General features: G+C 38.9%; 1 protein-coding gene across 6 annotated transcripts in view; it reads left to right on the top strand.

Moving 5' to 3' along the window:
- Nucleotides 1-23959, top strand: part of VPS13C (vacuolar protein sorting 13 homolog C) — a 396337-nt gene that overhangs the window by 340443 nt on the left and 31935 nt on the right. For all 6 annotated transcript variants that reach the window (XM_075857708.1, XM_075857702.1, XM_075857703.1 and 3 more), the window contains 10 exons: nt 985-1054; nt 1217-1328; nt 3676-3789; nt 5002-5141; nt 7499-7580; nt 7730-7843; nt 8573-8648; nt 8886-9049; nt 11069-11114; nt 11473-11596. In XM_075857708.1, coding sequence (XP_075713823.1) covers nt 985-1054; nt 1217-1328; nt 3676-3789; nt 5002-5141; nt 7499-7580; nt 7730-7843; nt 8573-8648; nt 8886-9049; nt 11069-11114; nt 11473-11596 — 1042 coding nt within the window. The remainder of the gene's footprint in view (nt 1-984; nt 1055-1216; nt 1329-3675; nt 3790-5001; nt 5142-7498; nt 7581-7729; nt 7844-8572; nt 8649-8885; nt 9050-11068; nt 11115-11472; nt 11597-23959) is intronic.

Below are 23959 nucleotides of genomic sequence, written 5' to 3' on the forward strand. Positions count from 1 at the left end.
CTTTCTTAAGTACAACTGGGCATGTTTAAATTTAAGTCCAAGTGGACGTGTATTGTGTATGTACATCTGGGCGTTTTTACTTGTTTTACTAGCTGGGCGTTGTGAATAGAAGTGTATGATGCTGACGAATCAGCATCATCCACTTCTCTTCGTTACCACCCAGCTTCTGGCAGTTCACAGACACACAGCGTGTCCTCGCTTATCCGACGCGTTGAAGTTCCTGTGGGAGGAAGTGAGTGACGTCACAGCGTGATCTCGCGAGGACACGCTGTGTGTCTGAACTGCCAGAAGCTGGGTGTTAACGAAGAGAAGTGGATGATGCTGATTCGTCAGCATCATACACTCCCATTCACAACGCCCAGCTAGTAAAAGAAGTAAACACGCCCAGATGTAACAAACACAATACACGCCCAGTTGTACTTAAGAAAGGCTCATTTGCATAAATATAAAAATGCTCATAACTTGGCCAAAAATGCTCGTTTTTGAAAAAAACAAAACGTTACTGTTATCTACATTGCAGCGCCGATCACATGCAATAGGAGATAGGGGTTTGAAAATCTGGTGACAGAGCCTCTTTAAAGAGGATTCTAATACTTACCCACAATTAAATTTTGGTGGACAAATATGATTTAGAATTAGATCTACTTTAAAGGTATCAACTTATTGACTTGACCATAAACCATATTGACTCTTCATTTTATAGGCAGTACTTTTTACATATCTATATTGACAAGTTTCGGTGTGATTACAAACATTTTCCCCAGAGTATTGCTCTAAATATCAGAAATGCTAATGTAGAAGAAGAATTTCAAGCCTTTTAGATAAAATGTGTTGTTTTTTTTGTGTGGTGGGAGCTGCATTATATTCCACTGTATAGGATACAGAACACTGGCAAAATAAAACTCCTGCTTTTTACGGGAAAATTAAAATATGCATCCGTTTTTTTTCAAGGATCTAATTTCTTATGACTCTTTGTCTTGGCAGAACCAAAGCCGTTTATAGATATCAGTATCATCACCAGATTCAATGAATTTAGCAAAGTCATGCAATTTAAGTAAGTACATGATCTAGAAAATATTAATTTGTAAACTGGATTTTAAACTACTATTTTTTTTTTTCTTGTATCTGCAAGTAACACAATTATTTAATATGTTTTGGCATATAATCTTGTTCTAGAACAGTTTTCTGAGTTTAATGCGAATATGTTTCTGTACAGATACTTCATGGTTCTGATCCAGTGTATGGCTCTAAAGGTCGACCAGGGCTTTCTTGCAGCAATCATAGAGTTATTCACTCCTTCCAGCCTTCCTGAAGTTGAGAAACAACGTGTAAGACATCACAATATCATTAAATGATTTACAGTTGTCGTCTTTTTTGCAATGACCTAGAAAACCATAACATTCTAACGGATATAAATACTGGCAGAACTGTTTGTAATGGAATCTGATTTTTCCTATTCATATCTAACCCCCTACAAGGTCAGCAGACGTAAACTTTATGCTTTAGGGCTATATGGAAGGAAACCCCATGCTGGTAGAGAAAATAAAGAATTGACAAATCCTGCAAACTAATGTCACAAAGTCATTGAGAAACAAACTCAAAAGATGTTGCAAGATGATTTAAGACATACCTGCAAATCACATCAATGGTCGGACAACAGGACACCTCTCCAGAGAATATCAAAAAGGTTTTTGTTTATTCGTGAAACCTCAATCAAAAAGTGGCCATTGTTGTCAGACAATTGATGTGAAGATTGCATTAGATCGGATGTGGTTTGTCCGATTATAGGACAGCGTGACACCATCCCAGTTATCGGGACCTCTGCTGCTTCACTCTCTTGTATTTTTTTGGATACCTGCAAATTAAACACAAACTACTTCAGGAAACCATGAATATTACTGAGAATCCGTGCACACATCTGAAGCATGGAGTACGTGCAAGATGACTTGGGGTGGCCAACGTTTCCCATGTGCCACATTTCACTTCACATTTATTTTGTAGATTGTGCAATAAACGGTAATTGTCCAATGATGCAGCAATATGTACTGCGTATTCTGGTTTTCTTTGTAGAAATAGATTTAAATAGCATTTCTTAAGAACCGTTATGTTATAGTTAATCTGCTTCTTTTGCTGGCTTTTTGACTCATACTTTTGCATTGCTAATTTTATTATTTTGTTAAATATTTTGCCATTACTCGTATACTATAAAGTAATACATTTTATGATGGAAGTAGATGCTTAGAAAAACATGGTTTTGAACAGTATAATTAAAGCGTCCCTCGTGAAAAAATGACTATAGTGCGATTAAAACGATTATAGTTTTTTCTAAATCACGTATTACCGATTTTGCTTTTAGCAGCAGCACTGACTGTCTGCTGCTCATAATTCTGCAGTTGGAGACAGAGCGTCCTGCTCTGCATACGGGAGCCATAATGAACGCATATAGGATTCTATAGTGCTAACGGCCGTTCTGCATACGGGAGCCGTGGAGACTAGCAGGGCGCTCTTATTTATGAGCAGCCGACCGCACAGACTATAGACAGTCCGCTCTGCTGCTAAAAGCAAAATCAGTAATACAAGGAATTTAGAAAAACTATTCTAGTGCAAACTCCTGCACTATAAGGGTATGTGCACACACACTAATTACGTCCGTAATTGACGGACGTATTTCGGCCGCAAGTCCCGGACCGAACACAGTGCAGGGAGCCGGGCTCCTAGCATCATACTTATGTACGATGCTAGGAGTCCCTGCCTCGCTGCAGGACAACTGTCCCGTACTGTAATCATGTTTTCAGTACGGGATAGCTGTCCTGCAGCGAGGCAGGGACTCCTAGCATCGTACATAACTATGATGCTAGGAGCCCGGCCCCCTGCAGTGTGTTCGGTCCGGGTCTTCCGGCTGAAATAAGTCCGTCAATTACGGACGTAATTAGTGTGTGTGCACATACCCTAATAGTTTTTCACTGAAAGTGGAGGTACGCTTTAATAGTTGTATAGATATATTCAAGACTAGTTACTGACCGTTTAACTCGAGTGAGTAAAATGTAAGTAAAAAGCTATTTAGTTTTATTTTGAACTTTTCAGTCAGTAGGAACAGTGGTACAGATGTAGTCCTCTTTACCTTTTACTTTTAACGCATTAAATAAACAATGACTAGATCTCTTATCTTGACATTGTCAATGGCGTTTGTTGTGTGATATCACGCTGCAGCAAGTTATCAGAATCAAGTTAAAGATGGCTACATCCGTATATCGTTGAACTATACTACATGTATTATACAGTGCTACCATTGTAGTAATCCCACATCACATAATTGATGTGCAAGAACCTCTCATTATTACCTCTTGGTAAATACAGGAGACTACAATTAAGATGTAAGTGTCATTTTCAGGAGAATACTGTGTGGGGTTTTTTTTCTCCTCCAGAAGAAATATTACATCGATTAATCAATATTCATGACAAGTGCTATACAGTATTAGTTAAGAAACCATGCCTTTTCTTTTTTCTCTGTAAATAATTATACTTTGTGACCTGTTCCACTTTTGTATACCGTGTTTAACAGTAATAACGCTATTAGAATAACTATTTAATCTGTTACATATACATTTCTTTGATATATGTAATCTGCATAAAAGATTAGATGCGTTTATAAGGTTTTCTCTGGTTAAAATGCAGACCAAGCTAATCCAGACAGATCTAGATTCTCTAAACACAGAGCTGATGGAATCCTCCATGACTGATATCACCACCTTGAGCTTCTTTGAACACTTCCACATATCTCCTGTGAAGGTAGTATTGTGAATTTTTATATTACAGTTGGTGTTGTTGGTGATGTTTAAATAGCATTTCTCCATAAGTTCCGTCTTCTGTCTAGTAATTTCTTTTTTCTTTCTTGTTGAAGGCCCATTTACACAAGCAGATAATTGGTCAGATTCAAACGCCAATGAGCGAGCGTGCACGATAATTGCTTAATGTGAATAGATGTAGCGACTGAATGATTAGCGATAAAACAATCTTTAAACGTGTGAAAAATCGTTTATGCAAACACAAAAATTATTGTTGGTCGATATATCGGGGTATGTAAATATTGGTCATTTGATCGTTAGATGAAGTGAAATTATTAAAGAGGTATACCCTACCAATTATCTTCTAATATACCACAGGTGTGAATGCAGTGAAAGATGTTCGATTAAGTGACCAAACGATGAATTTAGGACAATCATTTAGCCGATAAAGTTTTGTGAAAATGTGCGCCTGTATTCGCTATTAGATAATCACTTAAATGAATATCTGCTCATGTAAATGGACCTTTGCAGTTGTTACTGAGAAAGCTGGGTGCCAACCAAATGGTCGCCGATCAGCTTTCCACAGGGGTTTTCACCTAGTTTTCTAGACCTCCTCAAAAGTAAATCTGCCTAATTGCGCAATGATTCATCCGTGCACTTGTATAGCTTCAAAACAAATCCGATTCAAAAGTCTAGGATGTTCGTTGACATCCTCTGAGGGAACTTAAAGGGTCATTAAACTTTCAACAAACCTGTGACACGTCATAGTGACACGTCAGAAGTTTTGATTGGTGGAGGTCTGAGCACCGAGAACCCCACCGATTGCTAAAACAAAGCTGCAAAAGAGCTCGAGTGAGCGCTAAGCTTCTTGGTTTCTGATCGGCTTTTCTCGGAAAGCCGATGTAACGTTGTACGGACTCAAAAGAAAGTCTATGGGCCGTACACCGTTACATTGGTTTTCCGAAAAAAGCCGATCAGAAACTAAGCGGCACATCGATCACCTGAGCACTTCTGCCGCTTCGTTTTAGCGATCGGTGGGGGTCTCAGTGCTCAGACCCCCACCGATCAAAAACTTTTGACGTCACTGACATGTCAGAAGTTTGTTGAAAGTTTAGTTACGCTTTAATAAAAAATTACCATACTAGGACGTATTTTTACCAATGGTTTCCTTTTCATCATTTTGTTTACTATGTACAACTCCATGTATTTTTTATAGTTACATCTAAGCCTCTCGCTGGGAACTGGAGGGGAACAGTCAAACAAGGAGGAACATGAGATTGTTGCCATCAGCTCAATCAACCTCCTTCTAAAAAGCATTGGAGCTACTCTTACTGATGTGGATGATCTAATTTTCAAGTAAATTTAAATTTTTAATGTTCATTACAATCCGGTGGTCATCACATATAAATAGTAGTGCAAATTAGAACAATAGATTAAGAGGTACAAATCCACTTTTATACGTGTTTGGGTTTCGTCTGGGTACTTCAAAAACATACAGCTAGGGAATTTAGTTGGTGAAGCCCATTGAGGATATTGCATAGTGACAACTTCTGCACAATGTATCGGAATATGTTGGTGCTATATAAGTAACATAAATAAATAAATCGACACTATTTAAATGTGATTTACATGATACTAAAATATATATTACTGAAAAACGGAGTCTCCAGAGAGTACCACTACTTCCAACCCACCGACTACTCTTTCCGATCTTAGCCACCCATAAGACAGTGACAATTTAGTTATTCTAGTTGTGACCTCACCTTGCTTTCCTCTCACTTGAACGTGTGCCACCCCTTTCTCTTGGGGAGATTTATCAAAATTTGTTCAAAAGTATAGCTGTTGCCCATGGTTATCAAATTGGTTGCTGCTTTTAGTTTCCATATGGCCGCTGAAGAATGTGAGTCTGAATTTGAATGCTTGCTATGTGCAACTTCTCCACATTTCTCTTTTTGTAATTTTGATAAATCTCCCCGTATGACTATCAATCTGTAATCAATAGGAGCGGTGATCGGGAGGAGTGGCATTACACCATGCAAAATTTTGAAACGTAATATTTTTCTAAGTCATTGCCTTCTCAATCTTGAAAACATTTCTATACAATGAAATGGAGTTGTGAAGAATAAGTAATAAGATTTAGTGTAACTTCACTTGAAAGGTGGCTACATTAGTCAAGTACTGCAGGGTGGGAAATGGGTGATCTGTATACAGATGTATCCTCCCTTATCTCTAAGGCTCTGTTTATATCTGCACCGGAGGCTCCGTTAGGGGCCTCCGTCGCAGACGCCGTCATTTTTGCTGGACAAAACAGCGCTATTTTGTACAGCAATATTACGGAAACCCGACGGAACCCATTAACGTTAATGGGTATCGTCAGGCACTGTTGTATCCGGCAATTCCGTTTTTTTCCTTGTTCTGCTCCTTTAACAAAGCAGAACATAGAAAACAATGCAGATGTGAACATAGTCTAAACTCAACATATCTAAGGATGTGTGGTGCTAGATGTTAAACAAACATGTAAAAATAACACATACCGCCGACCGATACCTATCACTGATACCATCCATCAGCCATCAGTTGCCCATAAGCTCCGATATTAAAAGAAAAAAAAAAAAGTAAAACTTTGACGTATGCATTTTTTTTTTTTTTTTACTGGATGGCATTGACGAATGCCTCTGATGGATGCTATCCCTTGACCATCCGTCGCCCATTGGCTCCCATGTTAAAAAATAAAAAAAAAAGTACAGTATACTTTTTTTTTTACTGGATGGCGCTAGATTGTATTGAATTTGTATCAGGACAAATTATAGAACTTAACGCAATTCCAGAAAAGCTAAGGGTGGACAGATGTATACGATAAAACACACAACACAAAAACATGCACTGGTATATAATGTTATATTGTTTGTAGTGAAGATATTATTCCATACTTGTATTGACATGGAATAGAAAATTATTTTAAATAAAATGTTTATTTTATTATTACTAAGTATATTGCTGAGGTCTAAACCTCCTATGAGGGTAGTCGAACCTATAACAATATCCAGTAAGCCAATTAAAAGACAGAATGCTTCAATAGGAGTAATATAGGTGAGATAATAAAATGAGCTTAATGGGCTAACAAAGGAACAAGGTGCCGAACAGTAAAATCAGTTGTTTTATTTATCTCTTCTTTTTTAATAGTTTTCATGCGGATTCTTTCTCCGTTCTTTTACACTCATGAGGTTTTGCTCCTCACAATACTCATAGTAATAATAGGAAAAACGTTTTTTGTTTTTTTTTCATATTCCTGTAGATCTGTCATTTCCAGGTTAAGACATCTATGGTGTAATTTCTTCATTTCCAGAACAAGGAAAGCCCAGAGAAGCTTATACCATGTATAGGGAGACCATCCTAATTATATCTACCTAAATGAGAGTTACGTTATCTATCAAAATCTTTTCCACTAAATACTGCGCTATATACAGGCGCAGGTTTTTGTGTCTTATGTGCTATAAAATTGACTTTGCTAATGAGTCACCCATATTAACCTCTCCAGATTATACGTGAAAATTGGTAGTTTGCAAAAAATGGTGTAACATTTCTGTATACTGTGTTTGACACTCCAGCACACGATCAGCAATGATGACCTCAAGCACTGTAGCGCTGTACTTATTCTAGACTTATGATTTAAATATACAGCATGCTGAAAACTTCTTTGTTCTTGTCCACAGGCTGGCTTGTTTTGGAGTAAGCTATAAGTTCTACAAGCGAGATCAACTAATGAAACTTGTTGCCAGACACTACAGTGAACAGGTGAGATATTGTTACTGTCAAAACACATGTATAAATCAGAGGTTTCTCACACTCATTTTTCGTAATGAGTGGAAAACTATTTTTTTGGGTTTGTCTTTTGGTCGCATTTGGTCATCCACTGACTCTTTTTGGTATTTGTTCCCTTGCAGTTCTTAAAGCAGCTTTATGTCCTTGTCTTGGGCCTGGATGTCTTGGGAAATCCCTTTGGCCTGATTAGAGGACTATCTGAAGGAGTGGAGGCTTTCTTCTATGAACCCTTTCAAGTGAGCTCTTGTTCTGGATATTATGTTGTACATTCCAATGAAAATTTAAAGGCTATGGAAACTTTTGAAGCCTTTGTTTTAGTGTTAAAAAAATGTATTATGGTGTTTAGTGCAACTTTTTAATTGTTTCTTATTAAAAAAATACTTTTCGAGATACGGCTTCTATGTATCCCTGATACATAGAAGCTGTATCTTGCTCTGAAACCTGAATACATCAGGTCTTCAGGACTGACTGCTTTGGTGACAGTGAGTCGACATGCAGGATCCACCTGTTATCGATCACATCTAAGTTACTTAGATGTTATCATTAACAGCTCGATCCTGCATGTCTAACCCGCTGTCCCTGAAGCCGTCAGTCCTACTGACCTGACAGATTCGGGGTTAAGCGCAAGATACAGCTTCTCTGTATCCAGGATACATAGAAGATGTATCTCAAAAGTAAAAACATTTTTTAATGAAAACCATTTACAAAGTTACACTAAACATTATAATACATTGTTTTAGTAAAAAAAATTATCTTCAAATGTTTCCATAGCCTTTAAGGCAAATAAATTAATCTCTGGGTTATTCAACATCTTCATATAGTTGCTGCTTTATGATAATTCAATGATAAATGAAAATGTCAGTGCTAATCTTGCTTTATTGTGTTTTAATTTCAAATAATTTGAATGAATGCTGAATACATTCTCTGGCATCTTCAGCTCTAAAATGCAATTGTATATTCTGCAGGGTGCAGTGCAGGGACCTGAGGAGTTTGCAGAGGGCTTGGTAATTGGTGTAAAGAGCCTCCTTGGGCATACAGTTGGTGAGTTATGCTCTGTGAATTTCTGTAGTTTTAGAGGAGGCCGTGGTCATGAGGTAGGAATCGATTGTTACTTCACTGCCTCTTCAATGGAATAAGCAAACATATGTTTTTTAAAACCTTGTATGAACTGTAATTACTTTTGATTTGGGTTTGCTTTTCTTTTGGTAAATGTTTAAAAAGGTTTTTGGGGGATTATTTAGTGCAGTCCACTTCATTAACCCCAATCTTTCCACACAGGGGGAGCAGCCGGAGTTGTCTCACGTATCACTGGATCTGTGGGGAAGGGATTGGCTGCCATCACCATGGATAAAGAATATCAGCAGAAAAGGAGAGAAGAAATGGGCAGGCAGCCAAAGGATTTTGGAGATAGTTTGGCCAAGGGAGGAAAAGGATTTTTACGGGTGAGCATTACTGGAGAAAGAAATATCATTTTAAAAGGGTTGCCTCACAAAGAGAACCCCTTTTTAAATAGAACACGGCCTCTGATCATCTTATTACTGTAGCACGAAAAATGTATTGTAAGGCCAGGGCTAGACTGAGACTTTTTGTAGCGCTACTAATTGAAATGACTCAATGTCCTCATTTGGACTTCAGCGGTAGCTCAATAGTTAAAATCAATCAGTAGTCCTGGCCTTACAGTGCATGCTGCTCACTTACATGATGGCCGACACTGTAATCCATTGAATAGTCATCTCTTTAAGGTTTGTGAGAAATAAATTCTAAACATGCAAATATATTCAGGAATGGATATTTACAAGCTGTAATACTTTATTGCAGTACCCCATTATTATATAATGTATGTTGTAATTGTGTGTATTCTGCAGATCATATAGCTGAGTGGGTCTTTTAGCTCGGACTGGCAATATTACATTTGTGCTGCTAAATGATTTGCTATATTGATAGTGATTGAAACCAACTCCCGCAGAAACTGATTGCGCTCATGAATTGACCAGACTCCTGTGGACTACAAGCAACCCGCTAGACTGTGTTAACTGTCACATGTCATAGTAGTTATGTTCTGTATTACTTTATGAACCACATTTTTGGGGTTTTCTTCTTTAACTTCATTTTGCAGCTATAAGGTTCCATAACACTATAGAAATTTCGAGTTACTAAATGAGAAATTGTATGAGTCTGAATGAAGAGTTTACTAAGAGTGTACATCAAGCTGCAGTAGCAAGCAAGTGCATCAACGTCTCTGTTGAAAATAATATTTCTGTATAAGCAACAGCCAGCCCTCCTTTGGTTAACTTAATCTAGTTGGTCAGTCAATAGGTAGTGCTCCCTGCCTTCTCTCTCTTTCTCTGTCAAAAGTCCAACTATGTGTTTACACTCTTAGGGGGGTACTCAACTACGTTTCTAAAATGTCGCAAACGGCTTAAAAGTTGCAAAAATTTTAACTTTTGGATCGTTTTTGCCACTTTCGCAACTTTTTCTTGAAAAGTGGGTGGAGCTAAGCGGAAGCGGTCAGGCCCTCACGGCCTGATGCATTTACTATTATTTACGGACTGGGGTAAATTATAGCGAAAATGTACGCCACCTCTTAGTTGATGTAGATTTTACTTATTGGTGCACAGACAGCCAAAGATGCAACACATTTGTTAAGGAGGCGCAACACCTTCTTTTTAAGAGGCGTGCGCCTCTTAATTTGTTGCATCTTACTTCAGCTTGTTTCCTGTTAAGACTGATGTATGAAATGCCAGTCTTAATAAATTCCCACCTTCTAATCTACCACTAGTGGCGGCATTGTATGGTATATTCCTTAAGAGGCTTCAGATGTTTACACATGTTGTCTTTTAGTAGATCACACATGCCCCATGAAATCACGCTTACTTAACTCCTCCCCCACAAAAAGAAAAACCAACTGAGATCTGCGCAGGAGTCAGTAACCTTCGGCACTCCAGCTCTTGAGAAACTACAGTTCCCAGCATGCCCTAAGAGCCATGGGCTTTATTATTTCAACCAAAGGCTGTCGGGGCATTCTGAAAATTGTACTTTCACAACAGCTGGAGTGCCGAAGGTTGCTGGCCCCTAATCTACCATTCTTCTAAACAGCCATATCAAGTTGGGGAGAGACTGAGATTTGTGTTCATCAATTAGGAAGTCCAGAAAAATGTCTGTCATTGATTTATCTCACGTGTTTCCAGTTATATTGGCGGTTCTTTTTAACAACATTTTTCAACAAGCTGGGTAAATCCTAAACATAAGCAAACAACTGTTTCAGGGCAATGACCAGATACATTTTTATTTTATTTTTATTGTTCGATAATACGCCTCTTAATTTTATGGAAAAAGTCAATTATGTTAGATGAACCAGAATTATGACTGAATGGTTTACAAAGTTACAAGAAATACTTGATCTGAAACCAAACAGACACGATAAGGTTTTGCTACATACAATTAAACTGAATCTCTTTTAGGGTGTGGTGGGAGGAGTGACTGGGATCATTACAAAGCCAGTGGAAGGTAAGCACCAAATATTCACTTAGTTCTACGGTATTACTTCTAATATGAGAATGTTTAAGAATCATGAAGGCATGGCTGATTGATGTGAAGTGTTCACATGCTGTGGATGTAACAGACATATATCTCTATAAATATATACCATCATTTATTTGATCCTTGTGGAGTTTAGGAATGCTTGCTATATGCTTACTGCACATAAGGAATGTTTTGAGGCCATGCATTGTGTAGATTATTCATCCTAATCTATTAGGAAGGAATGCCGACTTTATTATTCACTAGTTTGTTTCTATAGCTGAAATCAGTACGGTATTGCTGCTAGTGATTAACCTTAATTTTCTATTCATCCTTTTTGGTGCAGGAGCTAAGAAAGAAGGCGCTGCTGGTTTCTTCAAGGGCATAGGAAAAGGACTTGTAGGTGTTGTGGCAAGACCTACAGGTGGAATTATTGACATGGCAAGCAGCACCTTCCAGGGAATCCAGAGGTATGAATGTTCCAAGGAAATGGATTCTCTGTCGAAGCACACACATCACTGATTTACAGCAAATCCTAGCATTTCAGTAGTATAGAATGTGTCAAATATAATTATTTGCAGCTTCGTTCACGAATAGCATGAAAAGGATATTTTATATCAATAAGCCAGATCTTTCCCTTTATTGGTAAGAAACAAAAGTTTGCCTTGCAAGTCGCACTTTAGCAATTTTGCACTTTGACATGTGCTTGGCATGCTAATTCATGCTTTCCAATTCCAGTTGTCCATTCTTAAATTCATTTTGTGCATGACGCTTTCCCAAGATATGTGTAGCAAAGTATATACCAGCTGACCTTGATCTTGCAAAGCGTACATACCACTACAGCTGTTCTTTATAAGAAAAACTCGCACTGAGGGTGTATTCACATGGTGCAGTTTTGTCACGTTTCTCGCTCCGCGGCCGAAACCTGCTCTAATGATGCATGCATTGTTATCGCAATTTGCTGAGGTTTTGGAGTTATCACGGAAACCGCGGTAAAAAGGCATGCAGTTTTGCAGTGTGGTTTTCGGCACCATTTGGATAGACCCTAAAACATTCTACTGAAACTGTTGTTAAACAGCATTCTGTTTCTTTATTGAAGTTTTCCTAAATTTCCTACTTTTCACAGCTATGCCTTTCTAGCTTTTTGAAACTTTCAAGTAATTTAAACTCTACAGTTCCCAGACATTAGTTTTATATAGTTAATACAGTTTAACTTAAAGATCTTACAATTTTTCCTATTCTACATTGACTCATATTGCTTGTGGGCAGTGACTACCTAAATAAACAGAATTAAAGGGGGTATTCCCATCTCGGATATTCAGATGCGCGCCTCACCCCTGGGACCCGTTCCCATCTAGAATGGGGCCAACAAACCCCCATCCTCCCTTTTGTCGCTGAACTCAGGCCACTGCCTTACAAGGTGGCCAGGTTTTTGAGAAACTGCGCATTTTGCTAAGCCATTACGTTCACTCCTATGGGAGTTCCTGAAAGATATGAAAACGGAATAGCACAGCGAGCTACAGACTGTGCTGCGATGTTTTCTTAATTTTCATTCACTGCTATGAATATTCCGGAAACACTGTTGCAGAACATGCTCAGCTGTTCTGGAAAACCCGGATGTTGTGGATATTACCTAAATAACCCCTTTAAGAACTATGGCAATATTATATACTTATACATACTTATTAATTCAAACAACTTTCTCATCACATCTTTACAAGGGGAAGTCATAAAAGAAGGTTCCCTACTTTATTCCTGTAGATGTGTTTCTTGTAGCCACATATACGTGCAATCTCACATAGTTTGATATTTAGTTAGGCTTTATTCAGACGACCGGGTGTCAAATCGCCCATTTTTCACGGCCTATTTGCACAACTGCAGGACCCGTTTTCACGGATCCCTCCTAGACTTGAGTCTATTGAGGGAGCTGGGAAAACAGGCAAAAATTGGGCATGTTCTATATTTTCCTGGGCCGTTCATACGGTCCGTTAAAAGAACGGCCGTCTGAATAGCCCATACACGTGCATTCATTTTAATTCAGCCGTGTGATGGTCGTTAGAAAAAACCATCTGTCACACGACCAACAATCCCGGTCGTCTGAATAGGGCCATACTTGATAGACGCAACACAGCACTCAGCACTTGTTGTTGATGCATCCATTATGGCAGTGGCCACCATGCTGTGTAAGTCGATGAAAGACGAGGTCTGATATGTAATTTAGTTTTTTTGTGATCAAAAGACAACACACTATTTGAAGTTCATTATGGAATTAACTCCTGATGATTCACCTATCAATGCAGATGCATGTCAGGAAACACTGAAAAGGCTGGAATTACAGGTGTGCTGCTTTGGCATGACACTGCTCATGATATTGTGAATCTTTTGGAAAGTTGGCACTGAGAAATTTTTAAGCATCCTGTCTAGAACCCGGTGTGGTTGTAGTCAGATTTTTATCTTTTTTTTTCCAATGGTGGAGAAACACTTTCGAGGCTTAAAGAGGCTCTGTTACCACATTATAAGTGCCCTATCTGCTACATAATGTGATTGGCGCTGTAATGTAGGTAACAGCTGTGTTTTTTTTATTTAGAAAAACAATCTATTTTCACCAAGTTATGAGCGATTTTAGCTTTATGCTAATTACTTCCTTAATGCCCAACTGGGCGTGTTTTTACTTTTGACCAAGTGGGCATTGTACAGAGGAGTGTATGACGCTAACCAATCAGTGACCAATCAGCTTCATACACTTCTCTCCATTCATGTAATCCACACATAGTGATCCTGCGTTGTTCACTATGTGCTGTCACATACTCGGACATTAACGTTACTGAAGTGTCTTGAGAGTTAATAGACATCACCTCCAGCCAGGATGGGCTGTCTATTCACAATCCCGACACTTCGGTAATGTTTGTGTGTGACTTACAGCACAGCATGCGCAATCTCGCGAGATCACGCTGTAAATGACAGCTTACAGCGAGATTACGCTTTCTGTGCTGTAAATCCCACACAAACGTTACCGAAGTGTCGGGATTGTGAATAGACATCGCTTCCTGGCTGGAGGTGATGTCTATTCACTCTCAAGATACTTCAGTAACAATGTCTGAGTATGTGACAGCACATAGTGAACAAAGCAGGATTACTATGTGCTGATAACATAAATGGAGAGAAGTGTATGATGCTGATTGGTCAGCGTCATACACTTCTTTACAACACCCACTCGGTCAAAAGCAAAAACACGCCCAGTTGGGCATTAAGAAAGTAATTAAAAATAAAACTAAAATCGCTCATAATGTGGTGAAAATAGATAGTTTTTTAAAATAAAAAACACTGCTGTTACCTACATTTCAGCGCCGATCTCATTATGTAGGAGATAGGGCACTTATAATGTGGTGACAGCCCCCTTAAGAGGGTTTCACACTGGGCAATTGTTGGGCAAACGATATCGTTTCCGGTAATTGCCCGGTTTAAACAGGGCAACGATCAGCAGATGAACGAGCAAACGCTCGTTCATCTGCTGATCGTATCGTTTTAAAAAAGTTAAATATTATCGTTGTTGACAGCACAGGAAGACACGCTGCTGACATGATGTATGGTGACGAACGATCAGAGTAACGACCGCTTGTCCCCATACAAAGCTCCTGGTGACAGGAGCAAACGAGTGCCGATCAACAAGCTGTCTTGTTGATCGGCGCTCACTGCACCGGCCAAAATCGGCCAGTGTAATAGGGCCTTTACCCTTCCAGTCAGACAATGATTTAAAAAAGAAGGGTAAACATAGCTATGTAATATATATTTTTACCAGCAGGGATTTGATTCCTTGGAATATGGCTTTGACTTTTTTATAAAATAGACATGGTTTAATACATTTTAATAAGCAATTCAATGTAACGCAATTATATTAAGAAATAATAATAGGGAACGATAACTTTTTTTTTATTTCCCCTCGTGGATACTCACCCTTGAAGCTTCCTCATGTAAGGAATGGGATTTTTGGGTCCGCACCATTTAGGATGTTAATTAGCTTCTCCAGATTATGCTTTCCAAATTTTAGGGCAGATTTCTTGTTACTGTCTTAAACTTAGGCAGCTTAAAACTAGACCGGTAAGACAAAAGATGCACCAAATTTATCACAGTAGTGCATTCTGTATGACAGATTTGGCGCATCTTCCTAGACATGTAACACAACTTTTCTCTTCCTTTATGCGACCTCTTGGTTGACTCACTTTAGACCAATATTTTGCAGCAAAATGTTGGCGCACTTTGGCTAAAGTTAAGTGACAACACTTTATGCTGAGCCACAACCCCTTTTCTAGACACTTTTCAGTGAGTTGCAAAAAGTGTCTTAAACACATAATCTGGCGCAAGGCATGTATGCCAGTTTTTTTTGGCGCAAATAGAGCCTCAATTCAGTTGCATTTAGCTTAGAAAATATCCCCTCTGTGTTCACATGGAGTTTTTTGCAGGAGGAAAATTCCTCCTGCAAAAACTGCTCCAGTAGGTTTTTGCACAGTGGTTTGAAAAAAACTCGTCAAAACACTCGTCGAGGGTTTTTTTTCCCTCTTTCTGACTCATTGAAATGGGGTTTTGGAGGAGGAAACCGCCTCAAGTGTTCACACGGAGTTTTTTGCAGGAGGAAAATTCCTCCTGCAAAAACTGCTCCAGTAGGTTTTTGCACAGTGGTTTGAAAAAAACTCGTCAAAACACTCGTCGAGGTTTTTTTTTCCTCTTTCTGACTCATTGAAATGGGGTTTTGGAGGAGGAAACCACCTCAAGATGGGTCATGTTGCTTCTTTTTACCACGACAAGTTTTTTTTACTCGTGGAAAAAAAACTCGTCTGCCTCCCATTGAAATCAATGGGAGGCATTTTCGGGCGGTTTTTGAGGAGTTTTTTGGTGTGGTTTCTGCCCCAAAAAAATCGTCAAAAAACTCAGTGTGAACAGGGCCTTGTCTCCTTATTTTTTGTGATTATTTTTGTGCAGTAATTTCTAGGCTGTGTTCACACGGAGTTTTTTGCAGGAGGAAAATTCCTCCTGCAAAAACTGCTCCAGTAGGTTTTTGCACAGTGGTTTGACAAAAACTCGTCAAAACACTCGTCGAGGTTTTTTTTTCCTCTTTCTGAATCATTGAAATGGGGTTTTGGAGGCGGAAAACGCCTCAAGATGGGTCATGTTGCTTCTTTTTACCACGACGAGTTTTTTTTACTCGTGGTAAAAAAACTCGTCTGCCTCCCATTGAAATCAATGGGAGGCATTTTCGGGCGGTTTTTGAGGAGTTTTTTGGCGTGGTTTCTGCCCCAAAAAACTCGTCAAAAAACTCTGTGTGAACAGGGCCCTATAGTAATCTTTCTATAAATGTTCTTTAAAGAGGCTCTGTCACCACATTATAAGTGCCCTGTCTCCTACATAAGGAGATGGGCGCTGTAATGTAGGTGACAGTAATGCTTTTTATTTAAAAAAAACGATCTATTTTCACAACGTTAGGAGCGATTTTGGTTTATGCTAATGAGTTTCTTAATGCCCAAGTGGGCGTATTTTTACTTTCGACCAAGTGGGCGTTGTACAGAGGAGTGTATGACGCTGACCAATCGGCATCATGCACTCCTCTCCATTCATTTAGACAGCAGAATCGCGTTCTTTCTAGAACATGATCTGCAGCCACATACACAGCGATTCTGCTTGATTAACGTTAATCCAGTGTCCTGATAATGAATACACATGACTATCCAGCCTGGACGTCTTGTGTATTCAGAATCCTGATACTTCTGAATCTTTTCTGTGAGATTCCAGCAACGGATACGAAATCTCGCGAGATTACGGAGGTAAACGAGATTTCGTATCCGTTGCTGGAATCTCACAGAAAAGATTCAGAAGTATCAGGATTCTGAATACACAAGACGTCCAGGCTGGATAGTCATGTGTATTCATTATCAGGACACTGGATTAACGTTAATCAAGCAGAATCGCTGTGTATGTGGCTGCAGATCATGTTCTAGAAAGAACGAGATTCTGCTGTCTAAATGAATGGAGAGGAGTGCATGATGCTGATTGGTCAGCGTCATGCACTCCTCTGTACAACGCCCACTTGGTCGAAAGTAAAAATACGCCCACTTGGGCATTAAGAAACTCATTAGCATAAACCAAAATCGCTCCTAACGTTGTGAAAATAGATCGTTTTTTTTAAATAAAAAGCATTACTGTCACCTACATTACAGCGCCCATCTCCTTATGTAGGAGATAGGGCACTTATAATGTGGTGACAGAGCCTCTTTAAAGTTATTCAGTATGATTGAGTGGGTTAAAAAATATGACACAATAATCTTGATTCATTCATTGTTGCACCTTGACGTCTACCTCTTTCTATTAGCTGACTATACTGAATGCCTCTGCACGACATATGCAACTCAATAAACGCATTTCTTCTCTTGGCTACTTTTGTTTCTAGGGCTTACTACTTCTATGTAAATTGAATCCTTCTTTTATTTTAACATACCACATGGATATTAACCACCTTTTCCTCATTCTCTGCATGTGACTAATTTTTACATATGCAATGATCTAGAATAAAAATAATCATTATCGTAGCTTTGTTTAGCTTTTCTACCTTCTTCTTTTCATAGTAAATGCTTCAGAATTCAGCAGATCTTTTCACCTGCAAACTTACTTTGCATGGTGGTGCTTCAATCTCTATTCCTCAATAAGCAAGAATCCTGGCCTGGGCAGCTCTGCTTTTGGTTTGCCTTCTCTTCTCTTTGACATTCAGTTAACACTCTTTCAGAATCCTATCTCACTTGTGTACATAACCTTGTCTCTGACTGTTTTCTAGACCACACAGTCTTTTGCTCCAACTTCTATTGCTTATCATCTCCCTTGTACACGTCACATATCTCTGGTGGATTTCTCTGGAGCTGCACTTCTTCTTTGGTACTCTTGCATTCTTTGGAGTGGTCTTCCCGTTTCGTAAAATTTCTGTGATTGTTGGAAAAAAAATAAGACATTTTACTTGGAGTCCTAATAATTTCTTTACTCTTTTTTCTTTCCTTCAACTTAGCTGGTATTTATATAGACTGCTGCAGGGGGTTCTTCTCTTTAAGATTGTAAGCTCTTATGAGCAGGTCCCTATGTATCTTTGTATGTAATGACTAAACACAGTTTGACTGTACTATACTGTAAAGTATGTTGCTATTCTTAACATATTGTTGCTTCAGGATACCATGTTTTGGGGAAGCCTGCTAGAATATACTGTATGTTTTAACTTTCTGTTGAAGAAATAAATGCATTGAATAATTTGTGGTGTGTTAGGTCAACCGCTTATACTCCAGGAGGGTAGTGTGTGTTAATGTTTTGCTACTGGCGTGAAGACGTGTATTCTCTAATGTTTCAGCCATTATAATTCTGCAATGCTTATGGCATATAGTAAAAAGATATTTGTCACTGCACTACATAATCTGTGTTCATGCTATTGCACAGCCTTTGTATGTACAGTGAAGGAAATAAGTATTTGATCCCTTGCTGATTTTGTAAGTTTGCCCACTGTCAAAGACATGAACAGTCTAGAATTTTTAGGGTAGGTTAATTTTACCAGTGAGAGATAGATTATATAAAAAAAAAAAAGAAAATCACATTGTCAAAATTCTATATATTTATTTGCATTGTGCACAGAGAAATAAGTATTTGATCCCCTACCAACCATTAAGAGTTCAGCCTCCTCCAGACCAGTTACACACTCCAAATCAACTTGGTGCCTGCATTAAAGACAGCTGTCTTACATGGTCACCTGTATAAAAGACTCCTGTCCACAGACTCAATTAATCAGTCTGACTCTAACCTCTACAACATGGGCAAGACCAAAGAGCTTTCTAAGGATGTCAGGGACAAGATCATAGAACTGCACAAGGCTGGAATGGGCTACAAAACCATAAGTAAGACGCTGGGTGAGAAGGAGACAACTGTTGGTGCAATAGTAAGAAAATGGAAGACATACAAAATGACTGTCAATCGACATCGATCTGGGGCTCCATGAAAAATCTCACCTCGTGGGGTATCCTTTATACTGAGGAAGGTGAGAGCTCAGCCGAAAACTACACGGGGGGAACTTGTTAATGATCTCAAGGCAGCTGGGACCACAGTCACCAAGAAAACCATTGGTAACACATTACGCCGTAATGGATTAAAATCCTGCAGTGCCCGCAAGGTCCCCCTGCTCAAGAAGGCACATGTACAGGCCCGTCTGAAGTTTGCAAATGAACATCTGGATGATTCTGAGAGTGATTGGGAGAAGGTGCTGTGGTCAGATGAGACTAAAATTGAGCTCTTTGGCATTAACTCAACTCGCCGTGTTTGGAGGAAGAGAAATGCTGCCTATGACCCAAAGAACACCGTCCCCACTGTCAAGCATGGAGGTGGAAACATTATGTTTTGGGGGTGTTTCTCTACTAAGGGCACAGGACTTCTTCACTGCATCAATGGGAGAATGGATGGAGCCATGTACCGTCAAATCCTGAGTGATAACCTCCTTCCCTCCACCAGGACATTAAAAATGGCTCGTGGCTGGGTCTTCCAGCACGACAATGACCCGAAACATACAGCCAAGGCAACAAAGGAGTGGCTCAAAAAGAAGCACATTAAGGTCATGAAGTGGCCTAGCCAGTCTCCCGACCTTAATCCCATCGAAAACTTATGGAGGGAGCTGAAGATCCGAGTTGCCAAGCGACAGCCTCAAAATCTTAATGATTTACAGATGATCTGCAAAGAGGAGTGGGCCAAAATTCCATATAACATGTGTGCAAACCTCATCATCAACTACAAAAAACGTCTGACTGCTGTGCTTGCCAACAAGGGTTTTGTCACCAAGTATTAAGTCTTGTTTACCAAAGGGATCAAATACTTATTTCTCTGTGCACAATGCAAATAAATATATATAATTTTGACAATGTGATTTTCTGTTTTTTTTTTTAAATATAATCTATCTCTCACTGGTAAAATTAACCTAGCCTAAAAATTCTAGACTGTTCATGTCTATGACAGTAGGCAAACTTACAAAATCAGCAAGGGATCAAATACTTATTTCCTTCACTGTATATGATCTTATAGAGGGAGATTTATTGGAACTGACATACTGCTCAGTGGTACTACAGTCTTCATTTGTTGGGTAACATGCACCGTATCCCCGAACAAGGAGCACACCTTTTGAGGAATATGGTGCTGGCTTGTGAACACACTTTCATAAAGGAGTCGCACTTGGTGCGATTGAAAATGCGTTTCCCTTTTACTGTTACAAACAACAACTGGTATAAGTGCCGATGGGTTTTCATGAATATGCCATTTGGTACTGTTGAGGAAGTCATCGCTAAAAATATATTAGACTTAAATTTATATGAGTGTTTCAGCAGACACTCCAGGAATTTTATCCAGCAGTCTAATCATAGATTAGAATATCGATATATATCGGAGAGGAATAACACACAGACATTGCTTGTATGTTCAAAAATACTCAAGCTACCATCCCCAGGTATATATGTAGGCTTAGTCCCAGTTCTGGGTGTATGTGCAGCGTAGTTTCCCACCTTACAGAGCTCGCCTTGTCGTGGCAGGTGGGCAAACACTTTTTGATCAAAATGTGCACTAAGAACCTCCCTATTATAAGTAGATTTAGCTTTAGTGCATATTTATTTATATTTAGTGGTTTAGGTGGCATTAGTGTCGCAGTGTGCTGTCGTCATTCTTTTTCTGCTGTATATTTGCAGGTTGAATATGAATTATATCTCTGCATGATAAGGCATCCTGCTTGATAATTCATAATGTAATTTATTACAGAGAATATAAGCTAATTCACCATTGATCACAGTACAAACGCCTTTCTTTTTAATGTCCGACAAAAAATTGTTGGTCCACTCACTGTGCACCTGAAGTATTGCAGACACCACGCTGTAATCCGATTCGGTGCTCAGGACTGCAGATCTCGTCATCAGCAGATGAAGTCATAAGTAACAATGAAAAAAATGTCGCCTAGCACTCGATCCAATAAAAAACAAAAAATTATTTCATCTGTTTAAAACAAGAATAAAACATTCCTAGGAAGGACGGTTACGCGTTTCGAACCAGAGGGTTCTTAGTCACAGCTAACTTCCCTATTCCATTTTCTCAGGTTATAAACCAGGTGGGAAAAGATCACGTGATCCGTTACCATAATTAACTGTTTAGATTGCAGACAGGCACAAGCAATAGACAAAATGTCAGTAAATATAAACAATAAAGGTCTAGTACAAAACAACGCATCATACTCTTAACAAGAATCAAATACATAACAAAATAAACAAAGCGGCTTCAATAAATGTACATAAGATCAGTTCTAAAATTCATGCCCTTAGGAAAACGTGTATCCATTTTTAGTATCCAAAGTACTTCTCTGTTAAGTAGGAGCTTACGCCAATCCCCTGCTCTTATGGGTCTGAGAACCTTTTCTATAGCATAAACTTCCAAGAAGCTTGTATCTCCTTGATGTATATTCATAAAATGCCTGGCAACTCCAGACACATTGCATTTGCCTGGATTGTGTATGTCAGCAAAATGCTCTCCAATGCATTTTTTTTAAAGAGCGTATAGTGCAACCTATATACTGTACGTTGCACTTTCTGCTATGTTTTACATACACTACATGAGTGGTGTTGCAATTCAAAAAAGAACTTAGGCAAGTGTTCTTGAGTAGTGGAAGAAACAAAGTTACTTGTATTATGCATAAACGAACATAAACCGCATTGTGTGGATCCACATTTGTATGATCCTTTAACACTAAACCAAGTGGAATTATGAGTAATTTTGGATCTAACATTTCTTTTTAGTGAAGGATCCTTGTTTAAAACTGGCAAATATGTTTTTATAACCTCTACTATCTGATGAAAACTGGTACTAAACTGAGAAGAAAAATAAAACTGTTTTTGCCGTAAGCTCCTACTTAACAGAGAAACGTTTTGGATACTAAAAATGGATACACGTTTTCCTAAGAGCATGAATTTTAGAACCGATCTTATGTACATTTATTAAAGCCAATTTTGCTTATTATGTATTTTATTCTTGTTAAGCGTAAGTTTCGCTGTTTTGTGCTTAGACACTACACCTTTATTGGTTATATTTATATTTACTGAAATTTTGTCTCTTGCTTGTGCCTGTCCACTATTTTTTATGCCATATCTGGCATCTAAATAGTTAATTATGGTAACCGATCACATTTGATCTTTTCCCCCCTGGTTTATAACCTGATAAAATGGCATAGGGAAGTTAGCTGTGACTAAGAACCCTCTGGTTCGAAACGTGTAAGCGTCCTTCCTAGGAATGTTTTATTCTTGTTTGAAATGTATGAAATACATTTTGGTTTTTATTGGATCGAGTGTTGGACGTCACATTTTTTTCATTGTTGCTTATTTATTTTTAATGCACTCCTACTAGAAAACCACCATAACAAATGAATGCATGAGTAAATATTTCTCAGTGGGTAATGATCTTTGTTTTAAATTTATTAAAACTTAAATCCACTGAAGGCAAATAAGTGGTACATCGTGGGTATTAGTCATTAGAATAATATGCATTGCGTTGTAATGACATAATGTTTCTAAGCGTTTGTATATAAATTTTTATTTACAGAATTCCACTGTTGTGTTCAAACCTGTCCTTATACTTCTACAAGCATCTCTCAATCATATGTGACTCATCAGGGGATGAAATGTGTCAGAAAGATAATAAATTGACGTTTTATATTATTTACAGGCTTAGACACAAGGTGAAAGTGCCGTTTGCTACTCACAAAACTTGTTCAATAATATTGTAGGAATTGAATCAATGTTTTGGAGCATGTTTGGTTCTCCGAATACCTAACACAAGGACTTTCACAGCACAAGCCTGTGGCCATCACTCAACAGAAAAAGTGCAAATTTATGACCTCTTTAGTGCCAATACAAAGGTGTTCTGTCAGTGGGTTTGATGCATAAGTAAAGCAGTCACATGTAATCTCTCGTGATCTGCTTAAAGAGGCTCTGTCACCAGATTTTGCAACCCCTATCTGCTATTGCAGCAGATAGGCGCTGCAATGTAGATTACAGTAACGTTTTTATTTTTAAAAAACGAGCATTTTTGGCCAAGTTATGACCATTTTTGTATTTATGCAAATGAGGCTTGCAAAAGTACAACTGGGCGTGTTGGAAAGTAAAAGTACAACTGGGCGTGTATTATGTGCGTACATCGGGGCGTGTTTACTACTTTTACTAGCTGGGCGTTGTGTATAGAAGTATCATCCACTTCTCTTCACAACGCCCAGCTTCTGGCAGTGCAGATCTGTGACGTCACTCACAGGTCCTGCATCATGTCGGCCACATCGGCACCAGAGGCTTCAGTTGATTCTGCAGCAGCATCCACGTTTGCAGGTAAGTCGATGTAGCTACTTACCTGCAAACGCTGATGCTGCTGCAGAATCAACTGTAGCCTCTGGTGCCGATGTGGCCGACACGATGCAGGACCTGTGAGTGACGTCACAGATCTGCACTGCCAGAAGCTGGGCGTTGTGAAGAGAAGTGGATGATACTTCTATACACACCGCCCAGCTAGTAAAAGTAGTAAACACGCCCCGATGTACGCACATAATACACGCCCAGTTGTACTTTTACTTTCCAATACGCCCAGTTGTACTTTTGCAAGCCTCATTTGCATAAATACAAAAATGGTCATAACGTGGCCAAAAATGCTCGTTTTTTAAAAATAAAAACGTTACTGTAATCTACATTGCAGCGCCTATCTGCTGCAATAGCAGATAGGGGTTGCAAAATCTGGTGACAGAGCCTCTTTAAGGC

This window comes from Rhinoderma darwinii, chromosome 3 (assembly GCF_050947455.1).
Source record: "Rhinoderma darwinii isolate aRhiDar2 chromosome 3, aRhiDar2.hap1, whole genome shotgun sequence".
Classification (NCBI taxonomy): Eukaryota; Metazoa; Chordata; class Amphibia; order Anura; family Rhinodermatidae; genus Rhinoderma; species Rhinoderma darwinii.